General features: G+C 49.5%; 1 protein-coding gene and 1 long non-coding RNA gene across 2 annotated transcripts; both read right to left on the bottom strand.

Annotated features, from left to right (window-relative positions):
- Window positions 1-862: 862 nt before the first annotated feature.
- SIX1 (SIX homeobox 1) lies at window positions 863-5,829 on the bottom strand. The gene is made up of 2 exons (XM_019750789.2): window positions 4,785-5,829; window positions 863-2,745 (listed from the first exon to the last, which is right to left on the bottom strand). Exons 1-2 carry the CDS (start codon window positions 5,342-5,344, stop codon window positions 2,451-2,453), a joined length of 855 nt encoding a protein of 284 aa, XP_019606348.1. The 5' UTR covers window positions 5,345-5,829; the 3' UTR covers window positions 863-2,450.
- Window positions 5,830-11,227: 5,398 nt separating this feature from the next.
- Window positions 11,228-14,957, bottom strand: LOC141570549 (uncharacterized). Its single transcript, XR_012494667.1, has 2 exons — window positions 14,381-14,957; window positions 11,228-14,020 (listed from the first exon to the last, which is right to left on the bottom strand). It is a non-coding gene; the product is annotated as an uncharacterized LOC141570549 (long non-coding RNA).
- Between the last annotated feature and the right edge of the window lie 1,487 nt (window positions 14,958-16,444).

Genomic DNA, 16,444 nt, shown 5'->3' with positions numbered 1-16,444 from the left:
AATTGTCCTTTTAACGAGTTTACAAGCAGTAATCACAGGGGCTTTTACAGGACCGGCCCGCTCTGCTCCTCACCAGATCTGCAGACATTTCCAAGATTCACCAAGCAAGGGAGCAGGAAGTGGGCTCGGGTGCCCAGGGAGACAGAACTTCCACGACCCTAAAATTATACTAAGCAGAGCTGGAAGAGTGGGGGGTAGTCATCGGAGTAGGAAGAGAGGGCATGTAAGAAATTAAAGTAATTGGCCCTTCCTTATTTTCCAGGGAGATTTCCGCGGTGTCCTTTGAAGCCTGTCAGGGTCATTGAAAGCTATCTTTGTGCAGGGTGTTTGTTTTGGGGAGTGAATGTGAAGAATGTGAGGAGATCCCCTGTGAGAGCCCCTCCTGCAGAGGGTGGCATTTCTCCATGGCCCAAGACGTGGAGAATAAACACCCTAGTGACTTAAATAAACACCAACTTAATGATCCAAAACACTAACAAGGGAGACTGGGACCCTGAGCTCCCAATCCAAATGATGGTCTCCGAGCGGCTGTGTGCACATCTGTCCATCACTGAGGGGAAAAATTACTTTATAAGTAAAAGTGACTACAGTTAAGTACAGTGACCCTTTCTCCCTTGAACTCAGTCAAATCCATTTGACATTAAAAAAAACAAAACCTCATAATAATAAGGCCTTAACTCCCCCCCCCCAACTCAGTCTCTTAGATCAGGACAGGAAAGATAGGAAAAAGTAAGAAAAAAGAAATTATTATATTAATGGTACCACGGATAGGGAAAAATCAAAATTATGAAACTGTCATGTCAGAAAATAAATAGACTCTCTCTGGGGAACAATATTTTACAAAGCACAAGCAAGCCAATCCTGTTATCCTGAGTAGAATTTTAATAAATAATGCCATTTGTTTCACTAATTTTAAAAGCTAAATACAAAGATACATCATTTTTGCCCCAGGCAAAAATAATATGGAGCCTACTTGATTACTGGGATTTTTCTGAACTACCCGGCAGCACTGCAAAGAGCTCCTATCCTGCTGGTCTGCTTTCTATTTGTACAGGTTAATTCACAAAGTTGCTATCCTCATTCAAGTTTCCTCCCTTTTTTTCCTAAGCAGATAAATCATTTTACTTTCACAGTCTTGTCAAACTTGTTAATACAAAATAGCTGGCTTAACATATGAATGCTGTGGAGAAGAGCCAGTGGTAAACAAAACTGCATATCTAAATAACAAAAAAATAAATAAATATCCCAAAGCTATTTTTTTTTCTGTCATATAATTAACTCAGTCACCATTCTTGGTTCAGGTGATGGCCTTTAAAGTACCCTGCAATTCATAACCACCATTAAGTAGGAAAGCAACAAAACTATTCATTAAAAAGAAAAAAAAATAGGGCCCAATGACAGCAATACACAACTCATCTTTCAGAAACAGAATCGTACTCCTGGTGTTCTACTAAGTTTTAATTTAGACTGGTTTAGGTACAATAGAAAAGAAACCTGAAAACACATGCTGTTTTAGTAACAAATACCAGGTTGCCAGATTTGTCGCAAATTTCTTGCAAGCTAGAAACTGGGAACAGGAGAAACCCTTAACAGGAGTAGGGTACAGATATGAAAGCTTCGAGGGCGTGAGAAGAAATAGCATTCAGGAAAGTGTTTCTTCACATTGGTACATTTTTAAAGTTTGCCATAAAAAAACCCAAGAAAACAAACAACAACCAAAAAACCCCACTAAATTTGACAAAAATAGTTGTATTACTAATGGTCAATTCTATCTCTAACTGCCTCACAGAGAGCGCATTAAGACATTTAGGCACTTGTTTTCCCCCTAATACTGTTCTTTTATTTTAACCTACATAAAGTTGTTTAACACTAAATATGAAAAAATGTAAACTTAATTTTCCCCTTCAAAAAAAAGTTATAAGATTGTATTTTTCCTATTCACCTTAATAATGCAATCATTTCCTCCCAGGCTGGAGGCTCTTATTTTCACTATTTTGCTCTCTCTCTCTCTCTCTCTCTCTCTCATTTTCCTTTTCCCCTTCCCAAAAGATTTTTCCATAAATAAATTAAAAAGAAATAATTAAAATCCAGTTGATTTGTAATTCCCATTCATTGCAAAAAAAAAACAAAAACCAAAGGGCTACTGAAGCAGGCACATGGGTTGCCCAAAACCAAGACTGGGTGACTGGGTGTTTTTGTTTGTTTGGGTTTTTTTTTTTCCTTTTTCCTTATCTCTGCACTGGGAGGGGAAATGCAAAAGTGGAAAGAGTCAGAGAGAAGAAGGTGACTAAGCTTGGAATCGCTGTTGGTTTTGAATTTTATAAAGATATTTGTGGAAGTCCACCGTTCCTTTATGCGCAAAGAACCCCAGAAACAAGCTGCAAAAATGTTCCTGATTTCTATTTACAAGTGTCTCTAGTTGCTGCTTTAAAGCCCCAGTCCCTCCCCATTTAGGACCCCAAGTCCACCAGACTGGAGGTGAGTGGGCCCAGCAAGGAGTCCTGGAGCTGATGCTGGTGGGCTTGCAGGCCATGGCTGGGCTGCGAGGCCGTTAAGCCAGGGAGAGAATAGTTTGAGCTCCTGGCGTGCCCCATATTGCCCTGCAGCAGAAGGACCGAGTTCTGGTCTGGGCTTTGGGGAGGTGAGAATTCTTCTTCTGAGCTGGACATGAGCGGCTTGCCCCCTTCCAGAGGAGAGAGTTGATTCTGCTTGTTGGAGGAGGAGTTATTGTTTTCGGTGTTCTCCCTAAGAAATAGAGGACAACACCATATGGTTAAAAAAAAAAAGTAAGTTAAAAAAAAAGTGTGAGATGGAGGGAGGGGAGCTGCAAGGAGTAAAGGGCCATTGTGCAATTAGTCATCCACCCAAATGGAGGGGCTCTGCCCTCCCACCCATCCCCAACGGTCCTGAGAAGTGAAGAGACTGAGGAGACTGGAGAAATAGGGAGCTATAGGACAGAGCTCCTGGGAGCAAGGTCCCTACCTTTTCCAGATTTTAGAAAGCCAGAGCAGCAGGGCTTATTTGAAACACACATATTTTTCATTTTTCTCCAAACAATTATTTTAAAATACCTATCAAACTAGTACCACGTGTAGAAGTAACTAAGTTTGAAAATCTTCCAACAAATGATTGTTGGTGATGAAGAAAATGAACACAGGACAAATAGTGCCCAATACATACTGGTTTGGGGTGAATCAAGTCAATTGTCTTGTTCCCATCTGAGGAAACACTTAAACGTCGAGTTTCCCTGCCCCTGCCCCGAGGTTGTGGTTTCAGAGATACAGGACAGGTCATGGGAAGTGGTGTCCAGAGCGGCCCAGTGACCTGAGTAAACACAGGGAGCGCAGCCAGTCTCTCCGATTTCATCAAGGAGTGGGCCCTCGGGCCTGGCTTGTAGGACCGCCGTTTTGTAATTAAAGTCTAACTGGAACCGTACTGTCCCAGTCCCCGTGTTACTCACTTAATCCTTAGTCCCTCACGTCCCCCTTTCAAACTCCCCACGGACATCCACACCAGCGCACCGTTCCCCGCAGGGAAACTTCTCGCCCGGGAACAGCCTGTGAACCCGCACCTGGTGCCGGGGCGTCAGTCCCGGCTTTGGGTGCTGGTAACCTTCAGGATTTGGAATCCCTCGCTGCTTTCGCCTTCGTAGTGCTCGCCTGTCCTCCCCACCGGGAGAGCCTGCCTGTCTCCCCCTTTCTCTCCCCTTCTCTCCCAGTCTCTCCCAGAAAGCCCTTTTCAGCTGAATGTATCCAGGTTCTGTGCTTTTCCACCCAAAATGGAACGCGGAGGCGACATTTTCAGCCCCCCAGGCTCGGAAGCGAACAAAGGAAATCCAGCCGGCTCGGCGCTCAGGTTTCCCCCAAACTCTTCGGCTTCCCGGAGCGCTCTCCCTGACGCTACCACTGCCGCCCCCACGCTCTTCCGAATCTCGGTCGGAAACTCTACAGCGAACGGATGGAGCGGGGCCAGGTGGCCGCGGGTGTCAACGCGAGGAGGGCGGAGGCACAGATAGGTTTTTAAAATATTGCCTTCTGAGCTCTGAGGCTTGGAGAGAAGCCTGCGATTTGAGACCCCTGACTCGTCCAGCGCGGCGGCGCGGACAACCAGACGGACTGGCTGCCGCGCCCGGCTACGCGCGAGGAGTCCCGGAGAGAAGCAATCCTTTCTGGGCTTGGGGCACCGGGAAGTAAACGCAGCGCCATCTCTCCCAAAGCTCTCTTTTCTGTGGATTTTTGAAAGACTTCTTTTGTAAGGCTAGTGCGGAACGAAGCGACGACCTCTCGCCCAAAAGACTAGCAGGAGAGCGCGAGTAAAGCACGGGCGGCAGTGGGGACAGAGCAGATGTCTCAGGCCAGTTCCACCGCTCCGGCGAGCAAGAGGAGAGAGGTTCGCGACCCTCAGCCCCCACTGAACCCCTTTCCTCGCGTTACCAATCAACACTTCCCTTCTAGTTGATCTAGAAACTCACTCTCCAACCCCCACTCCTAGCCCAGCCAGCCAAAGAGGCATGAAAAACAAACCTAGCGCCAATATTTCCCGACACTCACAACCCAAGAAGCCCACGCGCGGGCGCTCAAATCAAACGAGATCCCATCCCTAGCTAGCCATCTCAGAGTTCATGAACTTTTGCTGCAGTGCCGCGGAGGACCGGGCGCCGCCCGGCGGACGGGCTCCAGCAGGCGGTGAGGACGCGGTGGCGAGTGCCTGCGGGGGCGGAAAAGGGCGGAGGGAAAAGGAAGACATCTCCGGGTCGCCCCAGCAGCGGGAAGCACGCCGCGTACCTTTCCTTGGCCTCGGCAGCTCGGTCTCTTTGCCTCCGGTTCTTAAACCAATTGCTGACTTGGGTGGTGGTGAGGCCGGTGGCCTCGGCCAGCTCCCGCTTCTCACGCGGCGAGGGATAAGGGTTATGCGCGTACCACTCCCGCAGCACGCCCCGCGACTTCTCCTTGAAGCAGTAGCTGGTCTCTTCGCCGTCCCAGATAGTGCGCGGCAGCGGGAATTTTCGGCGCACCCGATATTTGCCCACCGCACCCAGGGGCCGGCCGCGCAGCTTTTCGGCCTCCACGTAGTGAGCCTTCAGCCACAGTTGCTGAAGCTTTGGGTGGTTGTGAGGCGAGAACTGGTGGCTCTCCAGGATCTTGTAGAGTTCGCGGAAGTTACCGCGGTGGAAGGCGACCACGGCCTTGGCCTTGAGCACGCTCTCGTTCTTGTGCAGGTGGTCGCAGGCGGGCAGCGACCACAGAAACCTGCCTAGGCGCTCCAGGTTCCCGCCTTGCTGCAGAACCTCGCACACACATGCCACTTGCTCTTGCGTAAAGCCGAACGATGGCAGCATCGACATGGCTGGGGCCTGCCGAGGCGCACTGCCCGGACGCACGCGGCAGGGAGCAGAGCCGAAAAAGCAAGGGGCGGCGGCAGCGGGGAGGGGGGCGCGGCTGCTCCTAACCCCCTCCCTAGGCTTTCCCTAGTCGAAAAAGCAACTCGAGATTTGGGGATGGACGGCCCAGGAAGAAGAGGAGGAGTACTGGGGCACACGCAGGACACAGAGCAGCCGGCTCACTCCGCAGTCTTTCGGGCCTCGCTGGCTCCAGCCTCCCGCCGGGTGGATGCTGCTCGTTGCCGGGGAACTTGGTTTCTGTTCTCTCCGCAGCTGCCTTAAAGCGCGCAGCGTCCCTGGCGCGCTGATTGGCTGCGGGCGGCGCCTATCCCTGGCAGGCCAGCCCGCGCGCCGCCGGGCCGGGCCGCGAGGCTGCGCCGCCCTGCGCGGGGAGGGCAAGGCTGTGGAGTGGGGGATTGGGAGTGGTGAGAGAAGAAGGACCCGGAGAGGTGGGAAGCGAGGTGGAGGGCGGGGAGGGGGGTTAGGAGGGAGCCTAACTGCCCGGGGGCGGGAGTGGGTGAGCGCGTCAGGACCCTGCAACGTGAGCCCCCTCTCCAGTGTCACCTAAGGGCAGCCGCGCACATCTCTACGCAAATCAATGACTCCAGACCTTCTAATTCCCTTCCTCTCCCTCTGTACCCCTGTCCCTGTCCCTTGCAGACTTGCCCTTTCCCGGTGAGCTCATATTTAATTACCTTAATGTTGGAATGAATAAATAATGGATTGATGAATAGCTTATGGGACGAGATAAATAATACAAGAGCAGACTAGAGCTTCAAGCTGCAGCCGCTGGAAAAGTGGCTTCTCTCCGGGCTGGCTTCAGCTCCAAACTTAATTTCCTCCTCCCTTCTCCACCCACCCCCCCTCACGCCCATACCGCCCTCCAAAGGGCATGTGTACTCCCAGCTGGATAGCGCTTCCCTCATTCTCAGAAACCCATGACTATTTAGGACTACGTGAAGAGCTGCTTAGAACGCATTGAGGAGCGGAGGGTTCATTTGTGATTTGGCATCTTAATGTTCTATGGTTTAAGCGTGAAGTCTATTGGACTCAGTTTCCCTATCTGCGCGGTTGCGTTTTCCAAGGCCACTTCTGCTACTGCGGAATGCCAAGAAGCTTTATTTGCTATTAGCAAAAATGCTTTGGGAACCTCGTACGAAAGACGCTGGATGGGTGTAAATTAAATAAAACTGTCCCGCTCCAATAGCCGTCCGGTTGTAATATAATCTTTGTCCTACTCTGAGAGGGACACTTCCCTCAAAGCGAGGACGGCAGCGGCTCCAAGATTAAATAAAGAGGTGTGTGTGTGTGTGTGTGTGTGTGTGTGTAGATTACAATGCTGGCCTATTTTACTGCCAGGGAATGAGAGATGTCCTGCAATTTCAGTCCCATCATCTCCTACTTCGTGTATGTGTGGAGAGTGCTTAGTAAAACTGCACAAACAAATGAAGCTCTAATTATCTTAAGCCTCATTTGCACACCTTGTTCCAAAGCAATTACTAAAAAGATTTTGAAAACAATTAGTGTCTATAAACAAAGATCATCTATTGTCAGTAGCTGAGACTGGTAGAAGATAAGAACAATGCGTTGAGATAAGGAGAGCCGAATGGTGGAAGGAGAGTGACTTTATGACTATACTTATCTCTGATTAGATAAGTTCAAAACAGAATTGTAAGTACACTTCAAAAACGCTTTTGATTTAAATGCACCCTCTTAGTGAATGCAAAGAACAAACTCTAGGCTCTTTAAACTTGCTTGTCTTCTTTAAATATGTTTTGATTCCATCAGCCCGAGCCTAGCTCCACATAACCCTTTGCATATTGAGACATAAGTGGGAGAATAAGAAGCACTGTGTGGGTTTCCCCTTGTATTATTTATATGGTTTTAAAATAATGCACCCAGTCCAGTGTACCCTGCAATGTACATTTTAAACTCATGAAGGGTTTCCACCTCCTGGCTGCCTCTCCAGAGATTCCAAGTAGAGGGAAGCTGCTTCTCTGCTGAACTCCCACACAAAGCTTTTTGCATCCTTGAAACTCTGCAGTATCCCATGCAATTAGACCTTGGGAACAGATGCTGATGTTTCATTATGTTTAGAATTATTTTTAAGTGCATTTAATGGGTGCATATTATTTCAAAAGAGCCCCTACCACATGGTGTGCCCAGTGACTTACTTTCTAAACTGGAAGCCTGGCATGGCTGAACTTAAGTCCATGTGTCTGGTAATTTTCCCTCCCAGTCTTATTTTAGTACTCATGATGTTTCAGATGAAGTCTTAAGAAGCGGCAGTGTCCTGCCAGAAGGAATGTCTCTGCTTGGAACAGTCCTTATTGACATGGCAGCTGTGTGCGGACCGGAACGGAGTTTAAACTCAGCTCTAAAACTCAGTTAATACCCTAAAGTCTGGAGCAAGTGCGCAGAATTACAGTGTGTGTGTGTGTGTGTGTGTGTGTGTGTGTGTGTGTAGCAGGGTTGGGGGGTAAGTGTCTGTAAGTACAGCCACATCTCCCCCATCTCTTAAAAGACAAACGGTAAGTTGAGTATGGGGTGTACTTTATAATTAACAACTTTGTATAAGGAAATGAGGCATAGTTTGGACAAATAAGGACAGATATAAATTTACAGGGGATGAGGTGGCAATTAAACACCAATATGACCACCTTTTTTCCGACTTCCTCTAGACCTCCCTGCCCACTTCTTTTCACCTCTCTTCGAAAGGAACCAGGACGTACTGGACATTGGCGACAAATGGGCAGACGACCCTGTGGGTACCGTGATTAGGGGCACCGGGATTGGTGAGAAGTGATGCTCATCCTCAGGCCGTGCCCAGGTCCGCCACCCTTTCTCCTTGCGTTTAATCCAATAGATAGCGTAACTAGAAAGGAAAAGTGCTATTCGCTTTGCACTAACGAGCCTACCTGCTATTTCGATCCCTTGGTTAGGGGAACCAATTGTTATAAATGTTAATTATTGACTCGGATATATAAGGTTTCCCAAAATGGAACCTTTCACTGAAACCACTAAAAGAGGTAAAATGACATGAATTTACAAACCACATAAACCAAATGATCCATTTTAAATCGCACACAGAAAGGTTTGAGTTGTTCTAGTAACTTAAAACCTTTGCTGTCAATGCAAATCACGCGAAAAACAGAGATGCGTCAAAGATTTAAAGGGAACGAGCAACTCTAGCTGCTGCCCTCGCCGCATCGCAACTCCCGAAGGGAACGCGGCTGGCGAGGGGTGCCCGACTCCAGGTTTCAGTTCTTCTGTCTTTCTGTGCAGTAACGGCCAGAACGCGCACAACTGGTCTATGGAAAGGCCAATACGAAGGTACTAGTTGCTGCTGGGATTTCTGTCTGGGCTGACCTAAGGCCTTGGTTTAAAAACGTCTGGCTGGGACCCACTTGTTTCCCATTCTGGCTCAGAGCGAGATGCTTTGGGGCTCCCGGCCCGCCTTCTTGGAATTCCTTCGCCATCAAGAAGGACTGTGGGGATCCTACTCTACCTACAGGTACTTGGAAAGGAAGGCATCGAGAGGTGTTTCTTCAATAAATTAGCGTCGTTGCTCTGGGGCAGTGCGGGGACTCCCCAAATCCTGGTTGAAGTGACAACATTCGTTTTTTTTCCTCTGCTTGGTCGGGAACTTCGGGTGCCTTCGACTCTTGGGATCCCGGTCTCCGACGGCCCGCGAGGCGCCGGAACAGCCGCCCACCTGCCTCCTGGGGGACGCCGCTCCCAGCAAGGTCTGAATAGGCGGAGGGCTCAGGCAGGGAGGTTTGCGGACCCGGAGAAGAGAAACCCAAAACCAGTCCATTAGTAAATGAGTTTTGTGTTGTCAAGGTTCTTTCCCATCCACTTGCTGTTCTGAAAAATAGATCACGTTTCGTTATCTTTAGTGGGAATCTGCAACGTGACACCGGATCCGAACGGCCCCCGCCTCTCTCCCTCCCTCTTTCCAGCCCTGCTAGGCCGGACCGAGGGGAGCCGGCCGGCCTCCACAGCTTATTTCTGAACAATGAAGATTTGTCTGTTCCCCTAATATATTTATGTATGGAGGGAGGGAGGGAGTTTTCTCCTGGAAGCGGGAAGCGCGCGAGCAGAGCCTCCCGCTTCCTTGGTGCGAAAACTCAGCGTCAGCCCAAGACTGGGGGACAGCCGCCCCCCGCCCACACCTGGACAAACAACTGCCAGCCCGGCTTGCTGCTAAAAACGCTGCTGCCCCGCGCGGCTCCTGAAAATACAGTCTCCACATTGTCCCGGAGTCGGGGGAGGGAGAGAGAGAGAGAGAGAGAGAGAGAGAGAGAGAGAGACTGAGAGACACCACCACCAGAGAACTCAGACTGCAGGGGAACAGAGCTGGCGGGTGTGTATTTGGAGGAGTTATCCTCGTCCTCTCTGTGTCCCCACTTCTGGTCTCTCTCTCTCTCTCTCTCTGAATCTCTTTCTCTCTCTTTATAATTCTCTCTTTTAAATCTGAAAGAGGAATCTCGTTCATTCTGTGTGTGAACCTCTGTTTCTCATTGTTTTATTTTCTCTTTCAGTCTCTTATCTGTCTCATCCCCTTTCCGTCTCATTCTTCTCATTGTTCTCTCTCTCTCTCTCTCTCTCTCTCTCTCTCTCTCTCTCTCTCTCTCTCTCTCTCTCTCTCTCTCTCCCTCCCTCCCTCCCTCCCTCCCTCTCTCTCTCTCCTCTCTATGTCTATTGCTTTCTCTTCGTTTTCCTCCTTTCTGCAAGGTTCTGGGCGCCTGCGCCTGTTTCTTTCTGCCTGGAGACCAGGCACTGTGAGGTTTTACAGTGTGCTGATGTCGCGCCCAGATGACTCTGAAATATGGGCAGGGGCATCGGCTCAGTCGATGGGACCCAGCCACAGTGAGTGGTGGCGTCGTCACAAGGTGGGGGCGCCCGTGGGTAGAGCCAGGGAAAGTGGGTTGGCCACTTGGGGGGGGGGGCGGCGGAAGGGCCAACTTCAGCTGCGCTCTGAGGAGGCTCAGGCCCAGGGACTCGCCAACCGCCAGATTTGGGCCAGAAGACGCCACTCAACATCAGATGCCAAGTACCTCTCTGGAAAGTGAAGGAGAGTGTTATAAGAATCCATTCTTAAGACTTGAAGATACTCTTGTCCCCGTCTCTTTATAAATATTGCCTTAGGGCAAGTTTACAAAAAGATACTCTCCAAGCTCCCTTATCTTCCACTGAGTTTCCAATCAGCTTTTTTCTCAACTAATGTACATCCTGAATACCGCATCTGTCTAAGCTAAGAAGAATTTCCTTTTGGGAGGTGAAAGCCTGCAGCTCCTCCTGTTCAGAGGAAAGTGCTAGTGACAGTAATGCAGGGTGACACTAAATAAACAGTTAGGGTGGACTGGAAAGATGGAGTTAATTATCCAGTGAGCTGCGTTTCAGCCCAGACCATCAGGGGCTGATTTGTTTTGGCTCATAGTCCGAAGGAGACAAACCACTCTCTTCTTTACATCTCTTAGACATCCCGATCGTTGGTTTCTCCAACAAAACAAAAACCACTACCCAGGTATCACTGCTTTGATTAAAATTTGGTTTATAACTCCTCTTCAAACTCTACAAAAATGTCCACTCCATTGCCCCCATAACCTTGGAGAGAAGGTCCAAAGTGACCCAAAAACGCACTCCCAAATTCTCCGCCCCTCCTCCCCCAGGCCCATTGGTGAGGAAAGTGGACATCCAGCAACCTTCCCCATCTCTTCACTTGGATTTTTACAATAAGTTTATATAATCACGTGTTTATAAAAACTAAGATGTTAGCCTGGTTTTTACGATGGTTTAACTGCCCGCCCTCCTCCAAAAAAAAAAAAATCAGGCTTCGTGAAATTTTAGATGCAATTAGATTTATTGTTTGCGTGATTCACTGACTATCCGGTTTCCTCAGGTAAGCCTGCACTTACATATAAATCCTAGTAACTTAAGACGTTTCCCGCCCCACTTTGCTCTTCCCTCCCTCCCCTCACGCCACCACCCCGCCACATTCTGATATTAATAATCCCCGGCTGCCCCTCTTTCCGGGTCATTACGGTACTGCTGGTCTCTAATCAATCCTAATGCGATGGCAATTGGAGTCCCTGATGACTGCGGCTCGGGTTTCTTGTAATGGCTCTACCACATTTTCCTGGACCTCCTTCTTTAACCTGAGATGCCAGGGGGACGAGTCCCTTCTCGGCTGCTGATTACTTCAAGATGTGGGGGCTGGTTTAAGCAGAAGGAGAAAGAGACACGCGCACAGCGTGGCTACTACGGCGGGCTGGGCCGCTAGGGCGAGCAAGGCGACTGCACGCCCGGCGCCGGCACCCGAACGCTTTTCGCTGCTCTCTTGTCTTTTCTCCCCATTTTCCAGGCCCAAACGCACCCTGGCGGACCGAGGTGAAGATTCTTAGAGCATTTCCCCCCCCGCCCCGCTCCCCTTCCCCTGCTGGTGCGGAGACGCCTGGTAGTCTCTCGGCCTCTCCAGTTCTCTGGTGTTCCCACCCTGCGGCGTCCGCCCCGGCTCCCGGGCCAGGCCTGCCCCTCTCTCAGAAGTGAACGCCTCTCCCCATTCCTCAGAGACGGCCCCTTTCCGCCTGGTTATCTCCTCCCAGTACCATCCACCCTCTCCAATTTTAGTGTGGTAGTCCCAAAGAGGAACTGGATTCTTCCCCATCTCCCCTGCTGACCCTTGACCTCTCTTCCCTTCCTTAGCAGTGCTTGAAGCTACTAGTTCCTGACCCAAAGGCGAGGCCAGAAGCGTGGCCAGGTCCTGTAGGGATATGACCCCCTCTCTCCCGACTTCTGAGGGGCCATCACTCAGAATTCTTAACCTCTAGGAACAAAGGCCTAACACTTCTTCCTACTGGTGCCATTGGGAGAGAAGACCAAGAGTGGGAACTTGCGCGAGACCTCCGTTTCGCCGGCGGAAATCTCGCTCGTTTCCCCTACCACTGGTCCAGGCCTGGCAGCAAAACGATCAGCACGTTCGCGGCATTTGTATTCTTCCATTTCTCAGACTAAAGCCATTTAGCGTAACCCGAGCTCAGGATAATTGCCACGTTTCTGCCGCGATACTTTTAAAAACAAGATAATGCTTCTGAATTGCGGAAGAAAGTGCTACGGACAAATTGGGCGCTGAGCTGCGGAGATGGATCGTTTTGTTAGGGGCAGCCAGTGGTTTGTGACTCAATTAGTGCATTTCTGGGAGCCGCCTGCGTTCCGCAGCCGGGTCAGCTCCAGGCGAGCTCCCGCTGTGGCTCCAAGGCGCCGGGAAGGGCTGGGGGTGGGGTAGGAGCACTTCAGACCGGTACCTGTGTCCAGGCAAATCCACGCCACGGGAAATGGTTCTGCATTCCCATATGAGTACATTGTTTGGGTTCTAAAGGATCCAGAGTTTCGCGGACAGAAGCATAACTGCCTCTGCACCGGAGTGGGCCGCGCGGCATTTGTCTGAAGCACTAGTCCTCTGAGCTGTGGGAAAGACACACTGGGCGGAAGGTACTGGGAAGGTACCCATGCCCCTCCGCGCGTCTGACCCACCCGCCTGGGCTTGGCTTTTGCAACGTTTTCAACACTGCTGCAGGGCTTGGCGCAGCCCTCCTGGAAACCCGCGGACTGCGGCGCTTTGGGGACTCGCCGAACAGGCCGTAGAAGTTTTCCTTGCCTTTCTTCAAGTTCACCCTCAACCCTCACCCATAACCCCCATGCAGGCCCGTGTCCACGTTTCGCCCGCCCATCCTAAGGTCCGGGGTAAGCCTTTTTGCCAGGTGCGCGCGCGCGCGCGCGCGCGACCAGGTCGCGGCGCGCGGGGTCCGGAGAAAGCTCACAGTGCCGCGTGCTCGCGGCCCCGCCCGCTAGCGGGCTGTGCGGAGCTTGGGGGGAGCCAGGCCTCACTCCCGCCCCGCCGCCTGCGCTAGGAACCCCTCCCGGGGGCCGTGCAAGAGTTCTAGGGCGCCGCGTGCGCGCCGGGGACGGCTCCGCCCAGTCAAGCCTCCAGAGGTCGGGCGTTCAGGCCGGGTTGGCCTGGGGTCCGGACTTGAGCAGGCTTCGGACCCCGCCGCTCTCTCGCGTTGTTCCCCGGGGAGGTTACTGGAGCGTGAGGAAGGACCCGACAGGGCCAGGGAGGGCGGGGGCACGAACGAGACGCCGGGAGGTCAGCGGAGCAGAGAGAGGGCTACGGCAGGAGGAGAGAGAGAGGGCGCTGTCTTCCTGGCAAAGGATTCCGACCGGCAGGAACCGAAACAAAACAAAACAAAAAGAGAGAAAGAAAAGAAAATCTGCCGAGTTGAGCCCCGGGGGTGAAGGTTGCGCGGCGGGGAGGGGCTGTGGGGTGGCTGCATGGATTCTCAGCCCACAGTTCGGGAATCGCCTGGTCAGCCGCGGCCTTGCCAGTGCCGCGTAGCTCCAACCGGGACTCGCAGGAAGGGAGCCTTCTTTGGCTCCTTTAGCTCTCCCCATAGTTGCCTTCCTTTAGGACCATCCCTCCCTCGCTTTCTCCCGCGGAAAACTGGAGGTAACGGTGACGCTTCACTTGCGATTTGAGGTGCCCCAATTTGCCCGAGGCGAGCGGTGGTGGCGATGGTAGGGAGGTTGAAATCTGGATCCCCTTTCCGGGAGCGGAGCCCTTCTTCAGTTTCGTGAGTCCTGCGAAAGGAAACCGCAACACCAGCCAGTGCTTCACATCCAAGCGCCACAGCAAGTGGCCTCACCTGGTTTGACGGCACCTTATCCAGGAACAACGAAGAGATAGAAGACCTTATTTACTGTCACCAGTTGGCCGGGGCGCACACTTGGAGACCAGAGGGTCCAGAAGACAACTACTACCAGCCATTCCCCACCCAAATTCACAAATCTAAAAACTGAATTTATACTAAGCGAGAGAAACTGCTATCCCTCCATTCCAAAAGTACACATTTCTCTGTCGTTTACAAAGGATAATGTGTTCTTGATTTTCTGTGCTCATAATAAACCAGGCAAAGCAAAACAAAAGGATCCCAAACTCACTCATCTTCTGTCTTGAAAGGTCTCTATTACCGGACGTAGTTAAAGGCTCTCCTGATTTGTACTAGAACCGATCATATCCTTACATGTCCACTACGAGAGACTCTCAAGCTCCAGTCTCCATGTGATTGTCCTGGGGAATCGTGACTTTTCCAAAGTCCTTCCAGCAGAATCCAGGTGGCCCTGTAGTTCCGCTTTTGGCAACAGAGCTATTTCCTAGGAGTAACTGGGTGGGCTTCAATCCGCCTGCCTCTTCACATTGAGAAACGCTTCTCTTGTGGGAACGTCTGTTTCTATTCATCCGATTTTGTAATTTCTTTGATCAGCCTAAATATTTTCTTGGCAAACGGAAATTGACCATGCCATGAATATGATAACCTGCTTGGAAAAAAAAAAGCTATTTTGTTTCCAAGCAGCAGGAAAAAAAAAAGGAGGGGGGAGGAGCTGACTGGTAGGAATGCCTGTAACAGACTCCTGCACATACATCTTTTTGCAGTCTCTGAAGCAGCTTTATGAAAGCTGCCTTTCCCCCCTAATATAGTTTCCTCCCTTTCTCTCCTCCCCTCAGATAAACACACACCTGGTCTCCTAAAAGTCTTTGATACTCTTTATAAAAAAAAAAATAGAACTTCAATGGAGGCCTCTGGAGAATTTCCCTTTAAAACATAGATGAAAGGCAAGGTTAATACAATGTTCTCTTAATCCCTTTGCCTTCTGAGTCAAAATAAATATTTTCTTCTGCACGTGATTCTACATCCTGCCATTTGGCTGCGGCTATAAGCAAATCGACCGGTAATAAAAGTGTTTTGGGGTTGTGTATTAAATGCAGTTCTCTTGAAATCAAGGAAGGGGGAGGAGCCTTACTTCACAGGAAAGAGTTGGTGGGTTTCTGAAAAAGCTGCAAGAAAAGGACCTTTCACCTCTCATTAGTGATGCCATCAGTGCTCGGGCAGAGTGGAGCTGAGGTCATGTTACATATGGCACACAGTCTGCTCAGCACTTGAAACGTCAGCTTTGAAATTTTAGAGAGGGGAAAGGTCATCTTTAATAAGCTAAAGTCTGGGGCTCCCATTGCCCTCCTTGCAAACTGGGTGGGTGTCCATATGCTTCAACCTTTCTGCATAAGTTTTTTTTTTTTAATTTGCAGTTTTAAGCTGATTTTTGTTCCACATCTTCATTTATTAATGTTAATACGACAGGCCTTTCATTTTCATAGCAACTCTGTCATCTTTTCTTTTCATGCGATCATAAAACCGTCTGTTCTGAGTGATAGCTTTTTAGAACTAAACTTCCCAGGAGAAATGAAGTGTATCTGTCCATCTGCATCCATGGATCCAGACATGTGGGCTATAGGGTTACCTTTCTGAGTGGGTAATTTAGACTTCACTCTTGTATACCACATAATTTACTGAACCTTCAAAACATTAAAACTTCCATATTATGTAAAAGCTCTAGTTTCTGAAAACTTCCTGGGTTCTACTAAAATTTTTCATGCCAGTTACTGAAATTTCACATTTTGTTTTTACCATGTGGGGGAAACTCTCAAATCAGAATATATCGATTCTTCTGTTAGGCTAAAGTTAGGGCTAACTGACAGATGCTACAATGGTAGATACAGCACTGAAAAAAAGTGCTAATATCTCACTTCCTTGTACAGAATATATTAGAAACATTTGTGAATGTTCAATCCTCAAATTTGTTCAAGAAGTGAAGTCAACCAAACCTAAGCCACTGAACTATCCCCAGATCTCTTTGTAGCCACTGTTAAGATGGATATAAATATTTCTCTTTCATGTAACTCTGCAAGGAACTTCTCAATAGTGATTTGTCATTTACTCAGTTCCAGAAACTTTTTTCCATATGGACCTACTACTGTCCAAAAGGAGCAGTCTCACCAAACTTTTACATGCTTTCCTCACTTATTTTTCTTTATGTCTGTTAAGCCATCTTATTTATCATATATCCTAGATTTCAGTTTTTACTTCAGTTTTTCCTTCTTTTACATAAAAGTTACATATTTTGTCCTTGTAAAATAAACTTTAGAAAATAAGACAATTATGTATGACA

Source organism: Rhinolophus sinicus, linkage group LG03 (assembly GCF_036562045.2).
Source record: "Rhinolophus sinicus isolate RSC01 linkage group LG03, ASM3656204v1, whole genome shotgun sequence".
In the NCBI taxonomy this organism is placed as follows: Eukaryota; Metazoa; Chordata; class Mammalia; order Chiroptera; family Rhinolophidae; genus Rhinolophus; species Rhinolophus sinicus.
Note: the sequence above shows the minus strand (reverse complement) of the source record. Positions and strands in the feature narration are given on the sequence as shown.